Raw genomic sequence first — 25,595 nt, 5'->3', positions numbered from 1 at the left:
AGGCTGCTGATTGTTACGTTTAAAGTTTGTGAGGCGCCAGGGTCCAGTGAAAAGTCTTACTGCGGCACGTTCCCTTTTAGTTGCCGTTGTAAAAGTGCAATGCAGAAACAAATAAAAACACCATATGCTTTGCTGTTGTTTATTTTCAATACAACGATATAAATGGGCAGCTTATAATGGGTGTATACTTTGTGTAAAAATACCGTATTTTCTTACAAAGAGACCAGAGGTGCTGTTTTAAGTGCAGTGAGAACCTGGCATTATTAGGATTAGGGTGATGAATGCATTTTCTAATCTCGAATAATATGTTCCAGGTAGGAGAGATGAACATATCAGTGGTGTGTGGTTAGGATCAACAACACATGAACCCAGTGCTTCTCAATTTTACCAAGCCCCCCGGAGAAAGACACATACTGTATACACTTAACGTGCTGACTATAAATAAGATCATTATCTATAAAAATTGTATAAGTATACCCAAAACTGCATCCTTTTTAACATTAACAAACGAAGATCAACTTTCAACAACAGTTATTTTTTTTTTACAGTGTTTATTCGGGTTACAGCTTGGCCTAAAACAGAAAAAAAATAACCAAGTGCATCACAGTGCCTGAAACTAAAATAAAAAACAAAAGATGACAATTCTTATTTGATTGCAATTACACTGAACATGGCATTAACAAAGCCTTTTCCCTGGGGCCATCCATGCCCCCCTTGGCATCACCTCGCACACCCCCAGGGGTCCTCGCCCCACAATTGAGAAGCATTGCATTAACCCAAGTTGATCAGCATCTCAGAAGAATATTTCTACCCCTGAACTCACCTCAGCATACTTCCTGGGCAGCAAAATGTCACAAGATTGAGTCTAAGCAATTCTCTAGTCTAAATAAAATTTCCCAACACACTTCAGTAATGATGTTTACTAAACCTCTTAAATATTTCATCTAATACATGGAAAGGAATACTGGCCGATATGTTTTGGACAGGCATGGCAATGCCTTGTTATCTATTTGTCCATATTATTGGACTTGAGCCTTTGTACGTTTAAAAATGTTTCATTTAGGCTACAAGGCTAGCTAACACGAGCTAAATGCAAACAGCAGCAGGCTGTGTTATAATATTATTCCTTGAAATGTCTATTTTGCTCAGTAAATATCAAACTTCGAACAACTTCAAACCACATGTTAGCACTGTAATGAATGCTAAGACATGAGAGCTATTCTGGCTGGCTCGCTAAATACAAGCATCAAACAACAGAGCTCTGTTGTCCTTTATTTAAAACATGTATACCACCAGTAATGTCTTTTCAAGGCACCACGATGACGGCATAGCGTTGCTTTTAAATTGCTCAGTAGCAACATAAAATTAAAAAAAAAAACACTGTGTTTTAACACCAGTTGAGCAAAATGAAAATAATGTTACTGCCATCACAGTGCGTGCTTTTGGTACACGCTGACGTTTTGAGGTAAACAAGCCAAAGCAAGGTTAAGAGAGAAAGAAACAGCCGCGGTGTTGCGACGCATTTGAAGAATAAAAAGAATAGGCCGTCCGGCTAAAAGTGAGCATGAAAAATACGCCAACTCCCCCGTTGACCCATATCATCCATTATGTGTGGCGATTATAAGAATAGATCTGCCTTATGGCTGGCCATTGGAACAGGAAACAATAGCTCACTGTCAAGATGTGTTTTAAGCAAGGGCTGACCAGCTTTATCACACACAAGTGTGCTTCCAGTTGCTTACCTGCCACCCGCAATCTGGTTGCTTCACTGACCTGCTATATTAGTCACTGACCTGCATCCATTTATATTTATCCGATAAATAACCAACAATTGCGCATTCTCCAAGAGGTCACGACCACAAGTGGAGCCCCACTGACCACATTGGATGTGCCCCACGCATGATCCTGTATCAAATGCGCGCTCTTTTCTCTGTCATTCAAATGAGAGAAAGGTGTGTCCCTTCCTAAACTGTTTCACGGCACCACGCTTCTCATGCATTATGCATTCATGCAAATTACAATGGCCTGTCTTCGGAATATACAGGAGAACCCAAATCTTTGCTAATATTAGTCTTTTAATGAAATTCCTCCCCTCCAACAGCGAATGCAAATAAAGCATAATTCTGTCCAGGAATTAAACTTAGTTGAACTACTGTATCTTAATAGCTGATCTCAAGCCAGTGCAGTTGCTATTAAGACTGTCAGTCGGAGTGCGGCGCTTGAACGCAATCACAGCTTTGCCTTCTCTTGCGTGGCTTCGTCCAGTGACCAGCTCGGAATTAAGTCACACACGCACACCTCAGTGCATTGCAATATAATGTTTATGCTTTGATATAGTGGATGTAATTATGCTCAGGTGATTACTAAGGCTTATTTGTCTGTGGCATCTTCTGTAAAAAATAATAACATAATAAATAAATAAACAAAACTTACATTCGGGGGTGTTGAGACTGCTAATTTTCCTATTATTAAAAAAAAAAAAAAAAAAAAAAGAAGAATTTTGATGAATTTTTGTATGGGAGGTTGGAACGAGATGCGAGTATCTCCAATCATTTCTGTGGCAAGATTACAATTACGACTGTGGTCACTGAACCAAATTATTTCCTAAAATCTAAAATCAAGGTTTTACGAGTTGCATTTCGTTTCATTCAGATCCCACATTCATTTGTATACTGCATGTACGATAATGTGAAGCCGTGAGCCGTGGAGTTTTTGCAGACACACAGCATATCCTTATCACCCCGTTTGAATGAGAGCAGATGAGGTTATAGCATAGGCATGTAAAGGCGACTAATGCTTCCCTAATGAATGTATCGCACGTATCGAGATGTGTGTGCGTACATGTGTAAATTGCGTTTGCCCTTTCACACCGATACAGTGCTGTGTATTCAGCGGATATGGTTGTGCTATTTGTAGCAGTATCAGGATCACATGGCTTCATACTGAGTGTCGTTTCTTATATTTTGGTTACGTCATGAGGCGCTCCACATTAAAACGATTTCTACACCACTACCACTAAAATAAACATGTCGGTATAGATCTCCAGCCTATCAAAAGTGAGCAATTCTGTCTAATGGAGACAGCATTGCAGATAGTACTCGATTATTACATTGTGCAGATGTACCTAATATTGAGGCCAGTGAAAAATCACTGGTGCTTTCACTCCATTCCGGCTCCAAGTGACTGGAGGTAACTGCCAGTGATAACTAGTAATTACATTCATTTAAAATGTGCATTATTTTACCTCTGCATTAAATAAACTAGTGAGGCAGAAAATTGTCCAGTTTTATCCTCTCTCTTATAAACACACATTTTCTTACAGAAGGCCGAGCCACTTAGATTTCTTTTTTTTCTCCACATCCTTCGCTGAGGCTAAACACTCCCGAGGAGTTTTCGATGTTAATTGTTGAACGCCGTGGACAGAAGACGACAGGCAGACACACGGACGCACCGGTCGAAAGTCACAGTCAAAGTACTCCGGAGTGGAATTAATCTCTCCTCTTCATTGCAGGGCAGCGTGCACCATTGAACTTTGACAGAGGATTCATCTTTTTGAACTAAGAGGACTTAAAAAATATTATTTTCACCTTTCCACAAAGAGGACACCATTTGCCGGTTGAAAATACATTTGAATGGACATCTCGTGCCTATTCATGGAGCAAACCTGTTCCTAATACGAGTCGGGGGGTCTCGTCCCTGTACTGTAGGTGTGCGCTCATTGTATGCTCGTGGCACAAAGGGCGATATGAGTCTTTAGAAAAGAGCAAAGCTCTCCGCAGATTAGACTCCATTAGCATTTAAGGTACTGTCATAAATTCCTGCCCAAAGTGGAGGGGCGAGGCGGGACAAATGAAGCAGGATTAATAGGGGCCCCGAGTCCGACTGATAGTGGGGGATTGGGAGGCAGGGTCACCTTGGGGGAAGAGGATGCTAGAGGAGGGTTAAGAAGGAGCTAAGACGGACCCAGACACGCCAGATAGACACGAGAAAATATTCCCCATAGTTGGAATTTGATAAAAGATGGTACAAGTGTCAAAGTTAAAAGGTTAGAGGAGCTTACAGGAAGACAGTGGATTAGGTCCTCCTCAAAGCTGACCTCCAGGCAGGTAGCGAGGTCATCATCGGCTGATGGATAACCTTTGTCAGAGGGTGGGATAAACACATGTCGTGGTCGACGCCTAAAAGAAAGGAAAAGAAGATGAAGCGGCATGAACCCGACTGACTTGTCGCGCAGTGTGCGGTATTCTGCAACCGGTTGTCATGAGAGGCCACTAGTTCGACAAATATTGTATATATCCTTATTTGGACTCGGCCTTACTGCAATCAGAAAATTTCACATTTCACTTACAAATAGAATTGGGGACAAAGTAAAGCCTTGACAAAATCCAACTGTTTATAAATATTACCATAATTTTCGTACCATAAGATGCATGGTATGATATCAATTAACATGTCTATTTATCACACTTTCCCATGTGATGCATTGGGTTTTAAGATGCACCGGGTTATAAAACTCACAGAGTTATAAGGTGCAAACCAGTAGAGCAAATAAGTCAAATATTCACCTTCAATTCTGGATTTAGCCTTATTATTACCTATTACCAATTTTTTTGTGTGTGCGTGTTCAGCACCCTTGACAAGAATTCCTCACAAAGATATGTTGTAACAAATGGTATAAAAAAAATCCAGAGCCGACCTTTTTTTACAATTCTTGCCCGACATGGTTACTATGGATAAAAAAAATATGAATACAATATTAATATAATATCAAATAATATGACTTACTAATATGTCAGTCATTAACGTGATCATCTCCAGACAGTGATGGCCAAGCGGGACTTGTCATCAAGAATTGATACAATGAGTCAGGTGTGTCTGGACCTCTGCAGTAACACCAAGAGCGACTCATCAAACCATTAGAGTTTGATCGAACCTAGATGAAGAACCACTGCTTTAGATGATTGTTAACATTAAAATTCAAAGTCTTTGGTGGTAAATGCCTGTCACTTTCCTTGGTCGGTTATTTGGGGTTCGGCGAGCTGTTCAGTAGACAGCACAACCGCTGTGGCGTGCTTGAGAGTGATTTTACTACTACTTTGCTCAGCATGTTATGGTAGTGCAACAAAGTATCAGCAAAGTAAGAATGTGAATGTCTGCCTTCATTCAGTTCAACTGACCAAATGGGGTAAGGTTACGTCCCAGGTATTATTTTCAGAAAGTGCACAATCCCTGACACTTTATTAGATCTCCGGTAGGCTCTAACCGTACGTCAGGTTCTCCCCAGTTTGCGTTTAGTAGGTCTACATGGCAAATTATTCCAGACAGCCGTGATGACATCCGCTGAAAGTGGGCCTTTCTGCAAGGGATGGAGTTTGTCATTGGCTCGTTGTATTGCACTGCACAGAGAGTTAGAGTAAAGGGATCCATCTGTCAGAGCTTAAGGAGTTTTCTAACAGTACATTGACCTTGAGAGCTCAACATTGATTTCCAGTACCACCTCCCAAACAGCGCCGCAAACCCCGGCGAGCACCGCGGGACCCTGATTGGGAACAGATTTCCCGAATTCCGATAGCGTGCCACCTGCCCGGGATGATGGATAGTCCTCCTGTAGCCCATCAATTCTCACCTGCCGCCGAGGAGGTGACACCTGGGCCAGATTTATCATCATATACGACATCGGACCGGGCGGCCAATTGGGGAGAGTTGTACTAAATTCCTGCCCCGCCCCCTCAGGAGCGATCCATTCTATTTGGATATGAGTGTAAGCTTGCGTTGTGACAGGAGGGAAAGAAGCAACGTGAAAGGGCTGGTTAAATGCTTCAAGATCAACACAGACAGCGGAATACCTTCTAACGACTCTCATTTAAGTCTTTTGGGGTTTAACACAAAGTTTAGATTTTAAATGAAGGGGTCTTCAAGAAGAAAAGACTTAACAGCACCATTTTATAAGAAATCACATACCGTAATCAGTTTAGGAATAAGAATCATATCTTGGCTCTTTGGTTTATGACACAGCTTAGTTTTTTTGTGCTGACATAACCCATATACTGTATATAAGTTTGAACTCACCATGGTCTATCATGATCCAAGCAGTAGTGAAATCTTGAATACAGTAAATGCTTATATGAAAAGTGCGACCAGGCTGCCAATGTAAAACAAACTTATAATGGTAGGTTAAACTTGAGCTGCTTTGGTTGCAGGTAAGCTTCTTCTCACAAAAAAAAAATGCATATCACTCGATGCTATTTGAGGGTGTCGTGAGAGAATTTCTTTAAAATTAAATTTGCCATTCATTAGACTGACAAACCCCCATCTGTTCCTCCATCACGGCATTTTTCTTTTGTCCATGAACTTGTCAGCCCACCCGCAAGAGGAGCCGTTCAGGTCACGCTGAACACAATAATAGAAAATCAGCGTCCACATCAGGGTTTGATTGACCTTTGTTATCCAACCCCAAAAAACTCAAACAGAAAAAGCTTGATGAATAAGCATGGATTTTAACAGCATGCAAAAAGCATAACATTAGAGGTTAAAAATGACATTAATGTGATTAAAAATTGCAATGCTTTAATTATGACTGCAATTTATTTACTGCAATTACTCTGTTATTTTGACAGATCGAGTTTTTTTTACTAGGGATTCAGTTCCCGGGGTCACCAATCTTTTTCAAACTGAGAACTACTTCCCTGGTACTGAGTAATTCGAAGCGCTACCAGTTTACGTGAAGACACAAATCATGTTAATGATTGTTCACAATAATTAAGGAACACCTGTAGTAAATATGTAAATCAAGCGTAATATGTGATGGAAATGTAATACATGTATAATTGTTTGTAAAATTCCTAGAAAATCACCAATGTTCTATCTCTTGTACGCTAGTTGTAGAAAGGGGGTGCAAGCTACTCATGTGGTCTTTGGAGGCTACCTGGTGCCCTGGTACTACTGATAATCTGTTTTGATTTTTTTGGTGTCAAGGCTACCACAAATTAGAAGCACTTTCAGCATAATGGTCAATTTTCATTTCAATTGATCATTGTTTTTTTTCCCATGCCATTCTATACAAATATATTTTGCATGAAACTGACCCATGGCACAAAAAAGGTTTGAAACTATGGAAATGAGGAACAGCTGGTCTGAAGTAAAGATTTTTGACTGCCCATCCTATTTGATCGAATCATATGCTAATAAAACGATGCTCACTTAATTTTCAAATGTTTAAGTATAAAGCAGGACAAATGCTTGCATGCACTCTTGTTCCATGGCATTATGGGAAAAATATGTTCAGCATTTAGCCTACAAGTACATTCAACTGTATTTGCATGTATGCTCAAACGCATATGTACAGTAAACACGTTTGAACGCAGTTCTCATCAATTCGAATCTTCTTTCCTTTTTGTTGTTTTGTATAATCAATGTTCGAAATAAAGCATTCATTCATTCATTCATTAGTTGACTACAAAAAAAACTTGAGTCATTCAACAGAATTTTTATGCCACTATGCAAACAATTGGTTATGCACCCTTTGTAACCTAGAAACACATGTTGTTACTGCACAAATTGAAGGACTTCCTGAACAGTATTTAAGTCTGTAATACATACATACATATATATATACATACATATATATATATATATATACATACATATATATATATATATATATATATATATATATATATATATATATATATATATATATATATATATATATATATATATTTTATCGGGTTCATTTTTCACTCATGTGAACTGATCCAATTGCATCCTGTAGAAATCATGGTTATTAGAGGAGCGTGAATGGACTAATCTAATTAATACCCCCTGTTCCTGCGAGTGATTTTACGACAAGCTGAAAACCTTCTGCTACTTTTATGGTTATTTCAAGCCAAGTATACAGCATCCTTTGCTCACCTCGATTCCTGCTCATTACCATTGGTTAGCCACCCCCAAAATTAAAAGAGTAGGTGTGATCAACTGTGGAGGCTAACTAGTTCAGGGCGATTGCAACAAAGAGACCTGACAGCATTTTCATAGAGAAGAAATTCAACAAACTGAGCATCTCCCTCTGCCGAGTCCTTTCGCTGCCCTCATCTACTCTTCAAACCCTCCTCCCGTCTTTAGATTTTTCCAGCCCTTCCCTTGGCGGAGCGACAGCGGTTTCTCCGAGGCTCACCAGGCACTGTAGTTTAGCCTTGTGTAATCCAGCCAACCCTATTTCATTAGCCACGCGGACTAAAGAGCTTAACGACACATCCCCATCGCAGAAGAGGGAGTAGAGGCACAACACAAATTCTTCAGAATACACGGCCGCTCATCCAGCATTTATGGTTCCTCCCTCTCCCTCAAGCTTTGCCACTCCATCTTGCAAAGAAGCCCAGAATGGATTAGAGATGGCATCAATGGGATGAGACGTATTACCAATCGATTTAGACGGAGCGAGGCATTGTTCAACTGAGTGGAAAACTTTGGATCTGGCCAACGTTCGTGCGCCAAATGCAGCTGATTTGGAGATGAAGTTGCTCGGATGACTCGCTCGCTCCCCCCATGCTTTATTTCAGCCAAGACTACTGCTTGCGTTTAATCACCAAAGTCATTGAGGACTGTTTCACAGTCTGTCTGTATTGTCTAGGATAAACACGTTGGGTTTAAGAGGCTGCAAAGTAGCTTTGTTCTGATCTGGGTGAAAGGAGGATAAACAGGCAGATTGAGAGAAACCTGATCAGTCTTAATGGTGATGGTTTAGGCTTTCGTCTTTCACCGCTGCCTTCTGCCCGGCAGCCAAAAACACCATTTTACTGATTAGACGGTGATCCAGAAAAAGAAGAGAGGGCCGGGCTGTCCAGTCCCGTCTTACTGGCTAGTAAAGAACTTCAGCTCGGCTATCAAATCCTGTACAAATGTTAGGTAACCCTCAAGCAGGAGGTTAATCGTACCAGAAAGATATTCCGAACCTGAAATCTAGACACCGTTTTGCCAAACAAGTTGCTACAAGAGGGGCTCGGGGAAGAATTGTCGGGGTGTAAGGTGTTGGGACACCCTGTCAGGAAAGGGCAGAGGGTGGATGGGACATTCTAAGAGGCCGCCGCCATATTTCTTCATGAGGGACGACAGTGACAGAGGAGCGACGAAATGAATGACCTGTCAAAGGAAATGAGAATGAATCGTTGCCGTGTTCCGCGCAATGCGGGCCCTTCAAGCATCAAGCGCCGGTTTTGTTTGGAGGCCCAGGGCATAGCTATAGCAAACTCTTAGAAAAAGGATTAGAAAAAGGCTTTTAGTCAAGTTTTAAGTCTTCGGCCTTGGACGGATAGCTACCTCACAAATAATTGCTTAATATGTTGGTCTTGAGGGCAGCTCAGTGGTTAGCACATCCGCCTCACAGTTCAGAGTCCCGAGTTCAGTCCCAGCTGACCCCGGCCTTCCTGTGTGAAGTTTGCATCCCCTCCCCATGCCCATGTGGGTTCTCTCCAGGCACTCTAGCTTCCTCACACACTCCAAACACATGCTTGTTAGGTGTATCGGACACTATAAATTGTCCTTAGGTGGGATTGGGTGTATGAATGGTTATTCGTCCCTGTGTGCCCTACGATTGGCTGGCAACTTGTTCGGTGTGTCCTGCGCCTACTGCCCAAAGAAGCCAGAAACCTTAGTGAGGATAAGCGGCTAAAGAAATGAGTGAATGTTAGTCTTGACATGGCTACTTCTGTGTAGAAACCCACCTTTGTTTTCTGTGATTTAATCAGATTTTACTCTCTGAAAAGGTCTGTATCGACCTCGGAAACCTCTTCATTATGAATGATTCAGAAGGGCTCCGGTCAATGGTGAAATCAGTACCCACTGTCCATTATCAGCACTCTAACAATCCTATTTTTAAACGATTTTCGTTAAACTTTCGGGAGTCACCTTTTTATGTCCAAGCATTACATGGGTGATTTTAAAGATTCTCTGACCAGAAATGCTTAAAATAGTTTGGAGTTGTTTGCCATAATTTAGTCTGTCAGAGAGTGCAGTTGGGTAGTTCTTTTTGAGTTATTAGTACTGACTAAAAGGCGAGGAACCGCAAATGTTTTCCTTCAAATTACTAAGATGAATTCTGCGTCAGTTGGGTTCCTTTGTTATTTCAGGATGCGCATCAGCTCCTTGCAAGCGCTTCATTTTGTATTTGTATGTTTGACTGACAGTAACTATTCTTAGTTCACACTTTAAGTGGCAGCGACAATTTTTTGCATTTTTTGGAGGTGTGTTTGCTTTTTGCAGCAGTGCCCAGTCCCAAAGGGCTTGATTGTATTCATTCTCCAAATACATGTTGCTGCACTGCTTTACCTCACTCCTTAGCCTCCTCTAACTTGTTCTCCGTCCACCTCATCATTAGCGGCCGCCTCGTGTTGAGAGTAGAGTAATCTGAACTATGTGTCCCAGGGGTCTATTCTTTTACTTCCTGCTGTAGGAATAAGCGGCCTATTGATTAGTTATCAGGCTGTAATTGGGCTGCGATCTCCCGCGCCCTGAGATATCCCTTTGATATATGACACTCCTGACAACCAGAGAGGCGGGGTTGAGTGGGGTGGCGGCTGCCCGCCTGCCAACACTTTACTCAACAAAATGTCTTCCTGACCACACGGCAGCGGCTTGTACCCGAATTTCACTCCCCAGTAAGGCTTCTCCAACTCTGAGCCAAGGAAAGATCAATCAATCTTTAAAATTATATAGCCAACAAGAAGTCTAAAGGGAACCTCACATCTGTGAAGTTTGAGTGTCCGCAATTCTCTTCATTGGAATAAACTCTGAAATTGTAATTAGACTTTTAAGATGAAAATGGTGCAGGCTTACTGAGAAAGAAACTTATATAAGCTGGGAGTAAGTACACCATTCGCATGTGGATAATTGCCTGTGAGGGATTTCAATACAAATTGAGGCTCAGGAAGCGGATAAGCAACAGGAAGGGTGTCTCTGCTCCTTGTGTAAGCATCCACATGTACTGTGAGTGTGCAAAGAAGCGTGACTAACTCTTACTAAGTCTGTTTGTGCTTTTTTTTTTCTTCAGGAAAAGCTGCAAGATATTTCGCTCTCCTCTCCAGCTTTTTTCCACATGGGTTTGGTTCCCCCCTTTGGAGCCTGTCTCCCTCTGTATGCGTGTTTGGAAATATAACTGTTGAAATGTTCAACATTGGGAGGTTTTAATTGTGCGGCAGCTTCATCAAAGTGTACGCGTGGAAGACGACATCCCACAGGGTTCTCCAGTCAAACTCGACATGTCGAACCCTCCGTTTAACAGGCGGATTAGAGTTTATCCCCGCCCTCGTCCCTGCCTCACCCTCCGCACCACATTTGATAAACATCTCATTTCCACGCTCAATATTGCCTTAATCAAATGCTCGGCCGTCATGTGAAGCCTGTTTATCATCCCTCCATCCCCAGTATGCCAACGTCCCAGTGGCGGAAGCGTGCACATCTGTGGACGTTAATCTAGAGGAAAAGCAACATACTGTGAGGCGTGCTCCCTGACAAAGTGGGGAATAACTGGGGAAAATGTGGCTTTTGTGATCCTTTCCACAGCAACAGGGGATTATCGCATTGAGGGAGAGGGATGCAAAGTTGTTTTTATCGCGAGGACTTACGTATAAAGAGCAGAGTTAAAGGACTACCTTCTTCCTTCAAATAGCTAAGCCCAGGTTTTAGAACCGATTTAGACCTCAGGTTTGTCAAAAACTCATGAAATTTTGCAGGTGGAAAATCCTGTAAGTGTAGTGATACCTTGACTTGTGTTTACTTTGTCAATTCATGACCATTAAATTAGCCTCCAAGAGTCATTGACTGAACTGGTTGTGAATAAGTAAATTCCTTCACTACAATGGCCAGTATCACTCTCTACAAACGTTCACACACACAAATTTTTGTTTTTTAGTGAATGAAAGTAGCTCTGCAATGAATGTCAAAGTAGAATCTACAGAAATAAAGACATTTAAAAAAAGTAGTTACTGTACATTTTTGGGTGTTGTATGTGTGTAGGGCTGTCACAATCTTTTTTTTTTTTTTTTTTTTAAATCGGCTCTTCCAGGCCATATACCAGGGCACCACACTATAATTTGTACCACTGCATGTAAAATACCCATCTTCTGGTTCACATCAGGGAATGGGATACCAAACATATTCCTTCACAAATTCTGTATAGTCGTTCGGCTTGCTGTCCTGTGGACCTTGTGTATCATAGTGGCTGTGTTGCTGGTGTTGGCATGCTGTGTGATGCATGTTGGGGGTTGTTAATGAGGCCGATAATGAAGCCAGGCAAAGATTAGCTCAGCTCCCTCGCTCTTAATTGATCTTCGCTTGTGCGTGTTTGTATTCACTAACTTGTATTGTCAAGCTCACAAAAAATGCACTACATTAAATTTTCAGACATTTCACCATGGTACGGTTTCAACCAAAACACTTTAAACATATGTAAATCTGAGTCTTGTGCGTGTGTGTTTTCTCCCCCCAGATACAGCGACATTGCACCATGCCCTTCGCAGATGACTCAGATGATGGAAATGTCCCCTTGCTGTGAGAGACAACAAGCAGATGTGAAGACAAGAGTTTGACACTTGCAAGTCTGCTCGTTGTGGCCTATTATCAGGTTGAAGCCTCCTTTGTGGCAGGCACTCTGCCGGATTGTGTGTGCTTGTGTGTGTGTGTGTGCCACAGCATGAGTCTTAAGTCAGTCTTTCATATCAGATACCTTATAACATACTCCATATCTGGTATATGATTGAAGAAAGTGTATGAAAATATTTTTGCATTGGAAACAATGCAACGTCCGGGAGGAGCTTAGCGTTGAGCTGTTGCTCCTCTGCGTTGAGAGGAGCCAGTTGAGGTGGTTCGGGCATCAGGTTAGAATGCTTCCTGAACCAAGCATGTCCCACAGGAAGAAGGTTCAGAGAACAACCCACGACACACTGGAAGGACTATATCTCTCGGTTGGCCTGGGAATACCTGGGGATCCTCCCGGAGGAGATGGACGATGAGGCCAGGAAGAGGGAAGTCTGAGCTTCTCTGCTCAAGATGATGCCCCCTGCGACCCGAATCCGGAATTCAGTGGAAGAAGATGGATGGATGGATTAATGGATGGACAATCGATTCCATGGTCAAACTGTTAGTGTGATCTTTGTTAACTGTGGGGAGACTATTTTGATGTTGCATTTTAATGTTCTTTAACTCTGTGAGTGGAAAAATAAATTCCCTATAAAACAAAGATATATATCTTTTAGATGTGACACACCACAGAAAAAAAGCATTGTTAACACTGCAGCCAATCTTGAAAATTATGAAAAATCAGGTGATTGTCTCTGCTTTGGAATGCAATGAAATCATGCTATGTTCCCAGTCAATCAAATTAATCAAATTATTCATCCAGGAAACGGAAACTGTTTCTTTGTAAAAGTTTTTTAAATGTATACTTTCTATCCATCCCTCAGAAAATTAGTTGTTGGACTCCATTGATTTATAAAATTTCATCTGGCACAGTTCCTGTTGTCAACCCCAGGTAGTTGACAGGGTAAGACACATTCTACCCTGAAAAACCAGCCTTGGAGTGAGAAGGGGTCGATTTCTGCACACAGAGTAACTTTCTGCCAGGATGGCGGTTTTAGGTCAGATGACAAGTACTTTGAATATGCTGTAATAATCCAAGTAGATTATCTAGGAAAACAAATCTGAAATCACTTTACAAGTTTATACATACACTCGTACAGGTATCATGGTGAAGTAGTTTTTTTCAATGAAGACTTAGTCGAGTGAGTAAATGGATGAGTTTAATTCTCTGTTTGGCATCTTCAGTATTTCCTCTCTTAATTGGAATGGTATAATTGGCCAGTGTCTTTTCTTACACTGTCCTGTAAAACAGCATGGCGATTTTCGTCATACTTGTAATTCGCCCGCATACTTTCTCATTCTATTACAAAAGACACAGCTAGTTAAGACCTTTGCTCATTCTGCATGCTGCTAATTAAATGTGTCTCAGATGAGCCCGCTGAGCCCACTTGTCTGTGTCCCCCCCGCTCCCCCCAGCCCTCATTTGGAGTGCCACCAGAGTTTAATATACGGCATTAAGCGGGGGATTGAGAATTAATATGGAGCCAACCTCCCAGTCGGAGCGCAACGAGCGATTAGAAGAAATAATCTACGTCGTGCAGAAATCCTTTCGTTTAGTTTGGGTCACCATTAAAAGTGTGTTTGTTGACTCGTGTGTTCCAAAAAATGCACACCATGCAGAAAAAAAGTCAGTATAAAATAATCACCACTTTTTTTACGGGGTGACAAGACGTTCAATATTTCATGCGGCATTGGGATATCATGGTGTTTACCTTGACTTCTTGCCGTCTTTAATAAATGCTGCGTTTCCTCCTTTTCACACAGCTGGTGTGGCTCCGGTGGCGAATATGGAGCTGGCGGGTGAACTCCTGCAAACAAGGCACACGTCCGAGGTAAGTGTGCACCTTGAGGGGAAGCCTGCAGGCAAACAGAATGCAATAAAAGTAAGGAGTGCAGCAAATGTGGCACTTACGAGGAAGCTTTTAATGGATGTAACAATTAGGAACGTCACAGCACCACTAAATCACAGCGAGGTCTGGGAGCAGGGTCATCATTATCAGTGTTCTCCTGGAAGGTCACGCAAAGTCTCATTAGCACACACGCACATGGACTTTGAGGGTCAAAGTTGTGCACCAAAATAGTTGTGAAACTCCTCAATGTCAGGGACATTTTGGGTGCCGCGTCATTCCTGTACTTACCCTCAGCTTACCATTCCATCTTAAACGTCAACGGCTCGAGACTTTTAGTCAGATTTGATGAGTCCGCAGGAATAATAAATCAGCTAGGACATTTTACCGCACTTTTAATGCTGTGATACTTCATCTTTTAATGTGTTATCAACGCGCTTGTGCCAAATATTGATCTCACGTTGTCAAACTCTTGACAACAATGCAGTGAATAAACGCATCTCACGCTTTCTATTGTGTTGGGGCTCATAAATATTCGAACGTTCATCCACAGAATACACTATCAAAGAATTACACTATTCAAAAAGTTGGAGGAATTGGGTGATATTTCAAGATGAATCTCGAATGCACTCCAACTATTCAGGTGAATTCAAAAGTGAAAGCGTATTCACGGTAAGTCAAAATGTGTTTCTAAATGCAATATACATATTTAAAAGTGGGGGCTGAAAACATACACATAGAAGAAATGTGAGGCGGTGAAGGATTAAAACTTTTAAGGCAGAGATTAAAAAGCAGCGTTAGAAGACACGCGAGAAGCAGGACTGGACTCGGAAAACAGGCAAGACATCAAATTGGAGAAGGAGAGAGTCTTTACAAATGATAATCCAATGTAACTATCGCGCGCATCTGAAACTAGACCTGGAAAACTGGACTTGAAAAACTAGGTTCGGAAAATGGCAATTGACTCGTGCATGTTATCAAGATGCCGCAAAAGAAATACTGTGACTTCTGGTATTCTCATCAAGAAACAATGCTATGAATTGCAAAAAGAAAACAATGTTCAAACCACATAACATCAACACACCATAAACAGCAGAAGTAAATGCAGCCAGTGGGGGAACGTATTGGAAGCTGTTAGGGAAGGCTAATATGAATCTTGCGTCACTGTAACAATTATGTCATCTTTGCTATTTTTAAACTTTTTTTTAACTTAACCTTGAATTTTTATCTTCCTCAATCGATTTCTGAATTATGAGGTTGAGCCTCAGTATTGGCAGATCATCAAAATCAGGTGAAAAAATATGATCAGGATAATACTGTAGGTATAGTTAAGAGTTACTGGACAAACAAAAGGTCTACTGGATAATTTGTATTGGTATGGCTTGACAGCGACCGGCTGGATTTGCCTATATCCAGAAATGCATATTTTCTCAAGTCCAGAAATAAACCGGCATACGACGTAAGAAGTAAGGCAATCGAGTGTAAATAAGCAAAAAATGTGTTAGTCCATTTATAAAAATGTTTGTAGTTCTGCATGGCTCGCTTAGCGGTGCTGCCAAGAAGGGCGGACTATGCTCTGCATAGCCGTACAAGGCTCATTCACCTTTACGGCGTGTTAATAAACACAAGAGCAGGACACTACATCGTGCCATTAGGATCTAATGACTAAATATAAACACATAAAATACAGTATGTGCACCCTTGTTTCTATTACCAGTCTGGATTTACACTGCGACATCAGATGGGACACCTTATCTGTTTAATATTTATTCTGAGGCGTCTGAGGGCCCTCTGTCGTATGCTCTAATGAATAAAACACGATGTTTATCCTCCTCTGTTTAACGTTAAATCCTCATGAACAGTCACGGGGACCAAGAGAATATTTATTTGTGTGGGGACGCCGGGGAGTTGGATTATCTGCAGGCGGCTTTGTAGTTTTTTGAAGCATCCCCTCCCTCCGCCTCACCGACCCCCCGCGTGACTCGTTCCGCAGAGAGCGTTCTTATTTACACTCCGGCCCTCTGTGGATAGGCCTTCTTATTGTTTGCTCCCGTGTGCCGCCATTCGCGTGGGATGTGCTGCGAGAGACGACTCGAGATGATCACGCCGTCAAAGCCCGGGTGTTGTCGTAACAAGCTTGATCCAAATAAGTTTTTTCGCAAGGACAAAAGTGAAATAATGGGCCACAAGAACAGGTTTGTTTGTATTCTGATAAAATACACTACAGTTGTGCTCTTCAGTTTACACACTGTTGGGATTAGGGATGGTACGAGATCTCATATGACAAGATCTTGCAGTTTTAGAATACTACTTGATTTCTTGTCCTTGCACACTATCAAATATATTTCATTTTGGCTGTTAGTTTTGCAATAGGATACACGTAACAATGTGCCAATGCTCTGCACTGCTTGTTAATGCTCTGCATGACAGTATATAACACATCACCTAGGGTGAAAAGGCCAGCTAACTTCAAAATATTAACCATGAGCATACCAAAAAATATATATGAGCATACACACCTTGGTATGCTTTTATTTTGAAGTTGTGGTGATAATGGCTGATTTAAGTCTTTCTACAGCACAAAATATTGCCACCAGTGAGAGTCATGAGTCACAACGCCCAAGATATATAAACAATACAGTTTTTTTTTAATTACTGTTCAATCACCAACTCAGGGTGCTAAAAAGAGAATTAAATATGCTAATATGGTTTTGCACTGAACATGTTGCCAGTGTTTAAAATCTAACACAAAAATTGGCTGCTAGATAACAATGCTCAAGTGCTCCATATGGTCTGGTAAGACCAGTTGGATTATGTTTTAAAGGCAGTTGAATAAACGTAAATGACTCCGCACAATAACGCCAACAGCCCGACAAGGTTACTGAGCCTAATGATCACTTTTGAACAGCATTATAAATGGGGAAAGAGGTTTCTAAAATCTCAGTTTATATTTTGTAAAAAAAAAAAAAAAGATTGATTGTCAAAACATTTGAAAAGTTGGTCATTCATAAATACATGCACACAAAATCTGCAGCCCTCTGGAGAAAAAACCTGTGTGGCTATATTTTGGTTTTCTAGTTGAAGGATGGCAAAATATTGGCAAATAAGACAGTTTGTCTATTTTGATGTTTACATTTTCAAGCTTGATTCTGTTTACATTTGCAAGTTAAATCGTTTATTTTCTTGCAGGCTGCACAATACAAAAAAACCATTTTGAAAACTAACATTGTGGGCATTATTTCATACTACTAATTTTGCAAAAGCTTGCCTTGTTCTCGTAAACTCAAACTTGTAAAACATCTCATCTCGCGGGACTTCTTCCCATCTCTAGTATTGAGGAGTAAATTCCTGAGCACAACTATGTAGCCCCATTTATCAATACAGTTAGCAGGCATAGATGGAGCTGTTGTACTCATACGTTTACTTATATACAATCAGGGCATGTGAACTCATAAGGACAACTCTATATGGTCACAATGTTTGCTCTAAATTTCAAGTTCCAGTAAAGTTAAAATAAATGCCTTCTGTGAAGGGTGGTACTTAGAACCCTGCCAAATAAGAATGGATGGAAAAAAAAAAAATCTGTACAGGAACTGAGGCTTCAAAACAGTACAAAAATCAACCACTTCTCTTAATTTGAAAAATGGATGCTGCTTCCTGTATAATCTTTCTTCTGTGTACAAATAAGTGCGTTCTGCTTAAAGTCTCCCATGCAAGGACTAAATCGACTCATGGCTTTTCCACTATGCAACAACGAGGCGCTCTAAAGTTGACATGCCAGCGTGAAGCCTGTGACAACAAACCGATTGTCACGTCAGACTTATTTGGTGCAGAAAGAGAAGCAAAATTTAAATAGGGTTTTTCCTCACAGGAGTCATCATTGAGTTTGGGGTTTTTCCAACTAATACATTTGCCTGCTTTGTCCGAGAAGAGTTCTTTCTACAGCCGTGCAACAAAACCTTTTTGTCACAAACTTTATTTTAAAAGGCTAAAAGCTGAAAGACAAAAAAAAAACAAGTAAATCCAGTTTAAAAAGTGTTCTTTTTTTTCTTTTCTTCAGCCTTGTCATGGACTTATTGCCAAACAATCACAGATCAGATGTAGAACAACAAAGCATTCACATGCGGACAGTTTAGTGTTCAATGAACGGAACTTGCTGTTGGAAGCCACGCAACTCAGAAAGGCTCCAGCTGAAATATGAAGCCTCGACCTCTGAAGTGCCTATGTAACAACAATCCCCCTTTTTTTGGCTTGAAACAGCAACATGTTTTTTGAGGAGATAATCACAGCTATTGTGGAATCAGAATGGGAATCTAAAGTCGAATCACAAGTGTGAGCCTTATGACCTTTGCACTAAAATTATGTTTTTGAAGGGAGAGACGGGTACATCTAAATTTGTAGCTATAGTCACTCAATGAAGAGCTTTTCAGAGTTCAGAAATATTATTTAAATTATTTGGGGGGGGGGGGGGGGGTCACATTAAGCTCCTAAAGAATTATTCCTTATAATGGCATTTGACATAGTCTTTAAGCGTCTTCATGAATTACTTATTTGTATCAAGAGGGGGCGACATTGGGTTTGTAAAGGTGTCACGCAGTCGGACCAAGGTGCACACGTTCTTCTCCGGCTCTGCTTTTTGTGTTTGTATAATTGCAGTAGTTATTAATATCATTATTATCATTTCGTTCTTTTATTTCAATGCTTTTTTTTATTTTATCACATTGCTTTATTATTTGAATTTTACACCTTTTTGGTGTATGTTCAACTTTTGGATTGAAAGTAATTAATGTGATTGATTTTTTTTAAAAAGCGACACAAAATGCACGCATGCGTTGTGCATTTAGCCTCCAAAACGTCATAACAACGTTTGGAAACTTGACTTGAAATGTGTTTAAACATGACATTCTGTCACGTTATAAACATTTTCCTTGTGGAATGCTAATGAACCCATGCGGAGCTCATTGGCAGCCTCGCTCAATTTCATCTTTGTGACGTCACGCCACTTCTAAAATGAGCAATGCTTTTTAACTCTGGATAAAGACACACAAAAAAAATCTCATTCCCTGGGTGGAGTTTTCTTGTTTTCTCCACCCTTCCAGCCCTCTCCATCTCCTGCTCCTCCTCCTCCTCCAGCGGCGGCGGCAGGCAACTATTTGGCCGGGACATACGTGAGCCTCCTCAAATTGGCGAGCTAATCCTAAAAGGAGCCATGAAGTGTTAAATGGTAGAAAGAGGAAGAGCGGCGCTCAGACTCACGCACGCCGGGAGAGAGGCAGGCAACACCGCTGCTGCTCCACTGCGTCACACCGAAGGGGAACACATACAAAAAAAAACACCCAAACTTCTCTCCCGAAGCAAAGCGGCGCCCCGTAATTAGTGAGAGGAGCCCCTCTGTACTTCTCTCTCTTTTTTGAAAAAAAAATTCCTCCGCTTCAAATAAATAAAGAAATCAAGCTGGCTCAGTGCGTGTCTCAACAGCCCACTTTGACAGGTGCTCCTCACCCCCTTTGGAGGACTGTCAACAGCAAGAGGATGGCATCAGAGCTGGCAATGAGCAACTCCGACCTGCCCACCAGTCCCCTGGCCATGGAATATGTTAATGACTTCGATCTGATGAAGTTTGAAGTGAAAAAGGAGCCGCTGGAGCCCGATCGCAGCATCAGCCAGTGCAGCCGCCTGGTCGCCGGGGGATCCCTGTCTTCCACCCCGATGAGCACGCCCTGCAGCTCGGTCCCCCCCTCTCCAAGCTTCTCGGCGCCCAGTCCGGGATCAGGGAGCGAGCAGAAGGCGCACTTGGAGGATTTCTACTGGATGACCGGCTACCAACAGCAGCTCAACCCCGAGGCTCTGGGCTTCAGCCCGGAGGACGCCGTAGAGGCGCTGATCAGCAGCAGCCACCCGCTGCAGGGCTTCGACGGCTATGCCAGGGGGCAGCAGTTCGCCGGGGGGGCGGCACCGGCGGGCGCCATGGCCGGGGAGGAGATGGGCTCGGCGGCCGCCGTGGTGTCGGCGGTCATCGCTGCGGCCGCGGCGCAAACCGGCGCGCCACACCACCACCACCATCACCACCACCACCACGCGGGGGCACACCACCCGTCCTCCGGGTCCCAGTCCGGCGGAGGCGGCGGCGGAGGAGGAGGAGGAGGCGGCGGCGGCGGCGGCGGCGGCGGTGGCGGCGCTGGGGCAGGGGGCAACCACCATCACCACCACCACCACCACCCGCACCTGCGCCTGGACGAGCGCTTCTCGGACGAGCAGCTGGTGACCATGTCGGTGCGGGAGCTCAACCGGCAGCTGCGCGGGGTCAGCAAGGAGGAGGTGATCCGCCTCAAGCAGAAGAGGAGGACGCTAAAGAACCGCGGCTATGCCCAGTCGTGCCGGTACAAGCGGGTGCAGCAGCGGCACGTCCTGGAGGGCGAGAAGACGCAGCTCATCCAGCAGGTGGACCACCTCAAGCAGGAGATCTCCCGGCTGGCCAGGGAGAGGGACGCCTACAAGGAGAAGTACGAGAAGCTCATCACCACCGGCTTCAGAGAAAACGGGGGCTCCGGCAGCGACCACAACCCCTCGTCCCCGGAGTTTTTCATGTGAGTCCCGGCGTCAAACGAAAAAAGTTGTTTTCCCTACTTAGCGCGCAGTTAACTCGAGTTTGTGCGTAAAAGTGCGCACGTAAAAAAGCAATTGAGGACAAATGTGTTGACAATTCTGGGTGAGAATGTGGATCGGAATTGATTGACTCTCAGGATGACTTAGTGGACTTTGGAGTTTGGCTTTGCATCGATGATCAAGCTTGTCATGCTTTGTGTTTAAATGACTCATCATCACTTATCATTTAATCACTTTTGCCACGCAGTGACACAGACGGACATTCATTTTCCTCTTTTACGTGTGTTCAGAGAACTTTATTTTGCCGTTTTTAGAACCGCTCATACTCCCCTCTTTCCCCTGTGAGAACATCCAAACTAAGACTGCAACGTTTGGATCTTTTCGGTAAAGGGAAAACGAAACCGACTGTTAAGCCATGCATGCTGGTCATGTTTCCCTTTTCTCTCTCTCCTTTTATTTTATTCTGTGCGTTTTACTGCATCGCTCAGCTTCATGGAATCTGGACAACTTCCACGCGTCACCTGGACCCTGACACACTTTTTCGCGTCCTATTTGGAGACCACTCAGGTCGGCCTGACACTGAAATGAATAAACTGTGCATGAGTCGCAGACAGTGTTTAATTTATTATTACACAAAAACGTAGCCCAGTGATTCAGCGCATCAACAAGTGGGCCGAATTATTGCAAAAATGAGCTCTCCTTATTTGTGAGTGTTTCGTACTTTTGAGGACTTTACGCAGAACTATGTGAGTCTTATAATCAAACTGGAAAACCCATTATGTTCTCCCAATATTAAACATCATGCATCCGTCATTGTGATGTCCTCTTTGTGGTCTCGGTGAAGTTACAACACGCTTTTAAGATGGACTTGAATAAACACACCATTCAGAAATTGAATGGAAAAAATATTTTCTCCTGACAATGTTTTATTTCTTTTCTTTTTATTACGCCATGCGTGCGTGAGTGTGCGTGTGTGTTTCTCGTACGTGTGTGTGAGTCGCCGCCTGTGTGTCGACACCACAAAGCATTGTGTTCTTTTCTGGCTTTACTTTTGTCTTACGATGAAACAAAAACAGAAATCATCTTAAAATGAGTCTTGAAAGAAAATGTCTTCTAGAAGTTGGCGGCAATGCGCGTTTTACGCACGGAAATAAAACAGCAAACATTAAGATGCTAAACGTGTATTATTTTCTACTCCGTCGTAAATGATCATAAATTTATTTAGAAGAAAATGTCAGATATATTTAACTGCATTTTTTTTCTCAAAGCAGTGGCCTTCACCTGTTGCGCACAGCAGAAATTTGAAAATCTTCCCGATTATTAAAAACCTCAAACAACTTTCCTATACTTAAAAAAAACATGTTGCATCCGAGTTAAGGCCACGTGTGAACGTTTTGTGCAACTGATTTGGTCAATGATTGATTTTAAAGTAAACTTGCGCTTTTTAACTTGACAAACGCCAACTTGTTGCATTCGCGGTGTGCACAAAAACAAGGGGGAAACATCCAAATTATTATAGATTACATGTATATTTATAACAGGTGAAAATGAAATGTTGTTTTTGACAAAAAAACAAAATAACTACACGCAAACATTTTAACTAGTTAAAGTATTTTTTTCTTTATCAATACTGTAATGCCAACAGTAGTAATACTGTAATGCCAGTTATAATAATCATGCATTTTCGTTAACATTATTTATAATGTTTTAGAGTAAAATTTCTATCCACTTAATTTGACACAGATGTAACAAATATGCACATGAAGGCCTTATGAGGCGTTTAAAGTCGATCAGATCTGCAGATGGCTTCCTGCAAACTAATATGGCGTTCAACCAAGCTGCTGTACAAGGTCACCAGCATGCAGTATTTGTGTGTGCTGCGTATGTGTTTGTGTGTGTGTGTGTGTGTGTGTGCGCGCGCGCGCGCGTGGGGTGGGGGACGGGGGGTCAACGAAATCGGCCTTATTGTTTTTTTAAATGAACATGTTTCTTCAGCAAACTTTGCATTGAGGTAAAAATGTTTGAATGCACAGCTGCTGCATACCATTGTATACACACACATGGTGACCTAACCTGTAGAGGTCCATTTGAAGCGATGCTTTTGTTCAACCTGAATGATTATTTTGCGCTTGGTATCGTTGGTCGCCTTCCTGCCCCCTCCTCATGATAAACGATGGCAGGAATATCCCGGAGAAGCCTTCTAGCAAGTGTGTGTGTGTCCACTAATTTATGGCCCTTCTATCTGATTAGGTCAATATAGTGTTCTATTTAATTACATTGGTGCCACAGCCTAGAAGTGGACATTCCTATATTGCCATGCAGCCATTGTCCACTAAAGTGCAACTTTGCTGATTATATGAGGGATGTGTCTGTGTGTGTGTCCTGCCAATATTTCACTTCCTGTGCTGAAGAAGCAGCAAGCGGGCACAGGAAGTGAAACGCGCCAAGACATGCATCGCACATACATAAGCCGCATTATTAATGCCCTCAATATGAAGAGTAATTCTATTCTCCTCCTCGCCGCGTATTGACTCGTCGCTCACTTTGCAATCCACCCTGTGATTAAGTTAATAAAGATAATGTACTTGTCCTTTGTCACCGTATTGGGCTTGCACACTTTTCAGGTCAACTATGGGAAATCGGTTTGAAATGTATCAGTATTGGCATGTGAATCAAGGCGACGTAGTGGACTATAATGTCTCAGAATTACCAGCACAAAAGGATGCGTGCCGTCCATTTGCCGGAGTGCTCGCTGACCACCCGTCGGTGTCTTTTATTTAACCTTGGGCTGCGTAGGACGAGTGGGTGCGAAGTGCATTAAATCTATGGGAAGAAGTCATTTTAGCATGACATTGTAGAGGTTGTTCTATACTTCTCGTTCTGTCGGACCAGAAGGGATTATGTAAGAAAAGCCAGTCCGTTGTTGTTATCATCTACAGTCGAAAGAGTTTTGCATCACCGAAGAAAATCATATTCTTCTTCGCAATTTGCAAGCTAACGTTTCATTCATGTTCTTAGAAAGAAAATCATATACTCAGTACATTCCAATCTCCTCCATCTGATCTGCATCTGCATCGGTCGGCACAATAAACATTTACATTTAAAGTGATTTAAATGGATTGCATTCATGTCGCGGCGTGGCGTGGCGCCTGTCGCGTGCGCCGGCAGTAGCGTACCGTCTCGCCTTGAGTTATGTGCCATTTATTTGAAACACTAATAATTCAAATTGTCCTGTCATCTTCAGAAGAATCCTGTATTCTGTGTGTGTGTGTGTGTGTGTGTGTGTGTGTGGTGAGTTAAGGTATTGTCACAGTCTGAAACCAAGCCAATGATCACTAGCCACCAGTTCACCTGCAAGATCCAGTCCAAATTATGTATCAAAAAATTGGCCTAGTATATGTGATGTCTTAAACATCTGTCTTCCCGCCCATGACGATAATGCCCTGTTTTGATTGCGATGTGCTGTGAGACATCATAATTGTAGTTTTTCACTTTGCTGCATCATACTGAGAGTTTGTTCTAATGTTTTGACTTGTGCTATGTGGGAAGAACAGCCCAGTGATAAAAAAATAAACTGTGACAATCTCTTAATCATAATCTCTTTCAGTGCATCTAAAGTCGAAGTTTTGCATTACTATCTCAGTAAAGGCCCATTCTTTAGATACATTTTTTGATTTGGGCCTTATGGCCTTTGAGTGTTTTTGTACTTATATACACTGCTAACCATTTTACAGAGATTTGACATTTTCATTACCCACAGGATATTTTGTTAAATGATTACATTAATACATCTAATGAAAGCAGATAATCTCTCCTTCCTTCCTTCCTTTCTCCTTTTTTTCCTGTTCTTTCAGAAAAATCAGCAGTGAAAAAAAGATATTCATCAGTTTCTCTTCATGGACTCTCAAACTATGTTGAGCTCATATCTAAAATGGGGCATTGTTGTCATCTACTGGTTATTGTGCATCAGCAAAGTTGAAGTTTCGACATTGCACATTTAAAGTGGAGAAGAATCCCATACGTCACCTGTTGAAAAAAAATGTAAATTACGAATATACTAGTTATGAATGCGTATAATATATTTGATTGGATCAACCATCTCTTGCCCTATCTTGTAAGTCTAATGTGATCAAAAGGAAACCACCACACCTCAGAAAAACAACCAATCAGAGGCAGAAGGGGCGATTCATAAGATGTCAATAAAACCTCAAAAGGAGAAGGCTAAACGTTTTTGCAGACTCCGTTATGAGTAAGGTGCATGCAAGTGCACACCCTATGTCTTGCCTTCTGACTCCAATTGGTTGTTTTTCTTCGGCGTGGTGGTTTATTGTATGTCACGTTAGAAGCACAGGACGGTCCCAAAGAAGGAAGATTTTTTTTTTAATCTCACGGATTGTCAACTCTTAAAGATTGTTTTGACAAATACGACAAATGTGTTTCTGGAAAGAAGGATATTCAGCTAATTAGGGATTAATGATGCACGATGTCTCCGTTGACGCTTCCAACAGTGCG

General features: G+C 42.0%; 1 protein-coding gene and 1 long non-coding RNA gene across 2 annotated transcripts in view; one reads left to right on the top strand and one right to left on the bottom strand.

The window, feature by feature from the left end:
- Positions 1-4,832: 4,832 nt before the first annotated feature.
- On the bottom strand, positions 4,833-14,599 carry LOC148422250 (uncharacterized). Its single transcript, XR_015865881.1, has 3 exons — positions 14,543-14,599; positions 14,343-14,438; positions 4,833-4,933 (listed from the first exon to the last, which is right to left on the bottom strand). It is a non-coding gene; the product is annotated as an uncharacterized LOC148422250 (long non-coding RNA).
- Positions 14,600-19,587: 4,988 nt separating this feature from the next.
- The window catches only part of mafb (MAF bZIP transcription factor b), a 46,585-nt gene continuing 40,577 nt past the window's right edge, over positions 19,588-25,595 (top strand). Inside the window, exon 1 of the mRNA XM_088416890.1 lies at positions 19,588-21,064. Coding sequence (XP_088273016.1) covers positions 20,010-21,064 — 1,055 coding nt within the window. The 5' untranslated portion in view covers positions 19,588-20,009. The remainder of the gene's footprint in view (positions 21,065-25,595) is intronic.

This window comes from Hippichthys cyanospilos, chromosome 6 (genome assembly GCF_059441005.1).
Source record: "Hippichthys cyanospilos isolate Australia breed blue-spotted pipefish chromosome 6, RoL_Hcya_1.0, whole genome shotgun sequence".
In the NCBI taxonomy this organism is placed as follows: Eukaryota; Metazoa; Chordata; class Actinopteri; order Syngnathiformes; family Syngnathidae; genus Hippichthys; species Hippichthys cyanospilos.
The sequence above is the reverse complement of the archived record's forward strand: the minus strand, read 5'-3'. Positions and strand labels throughout refer to the sequence as shown.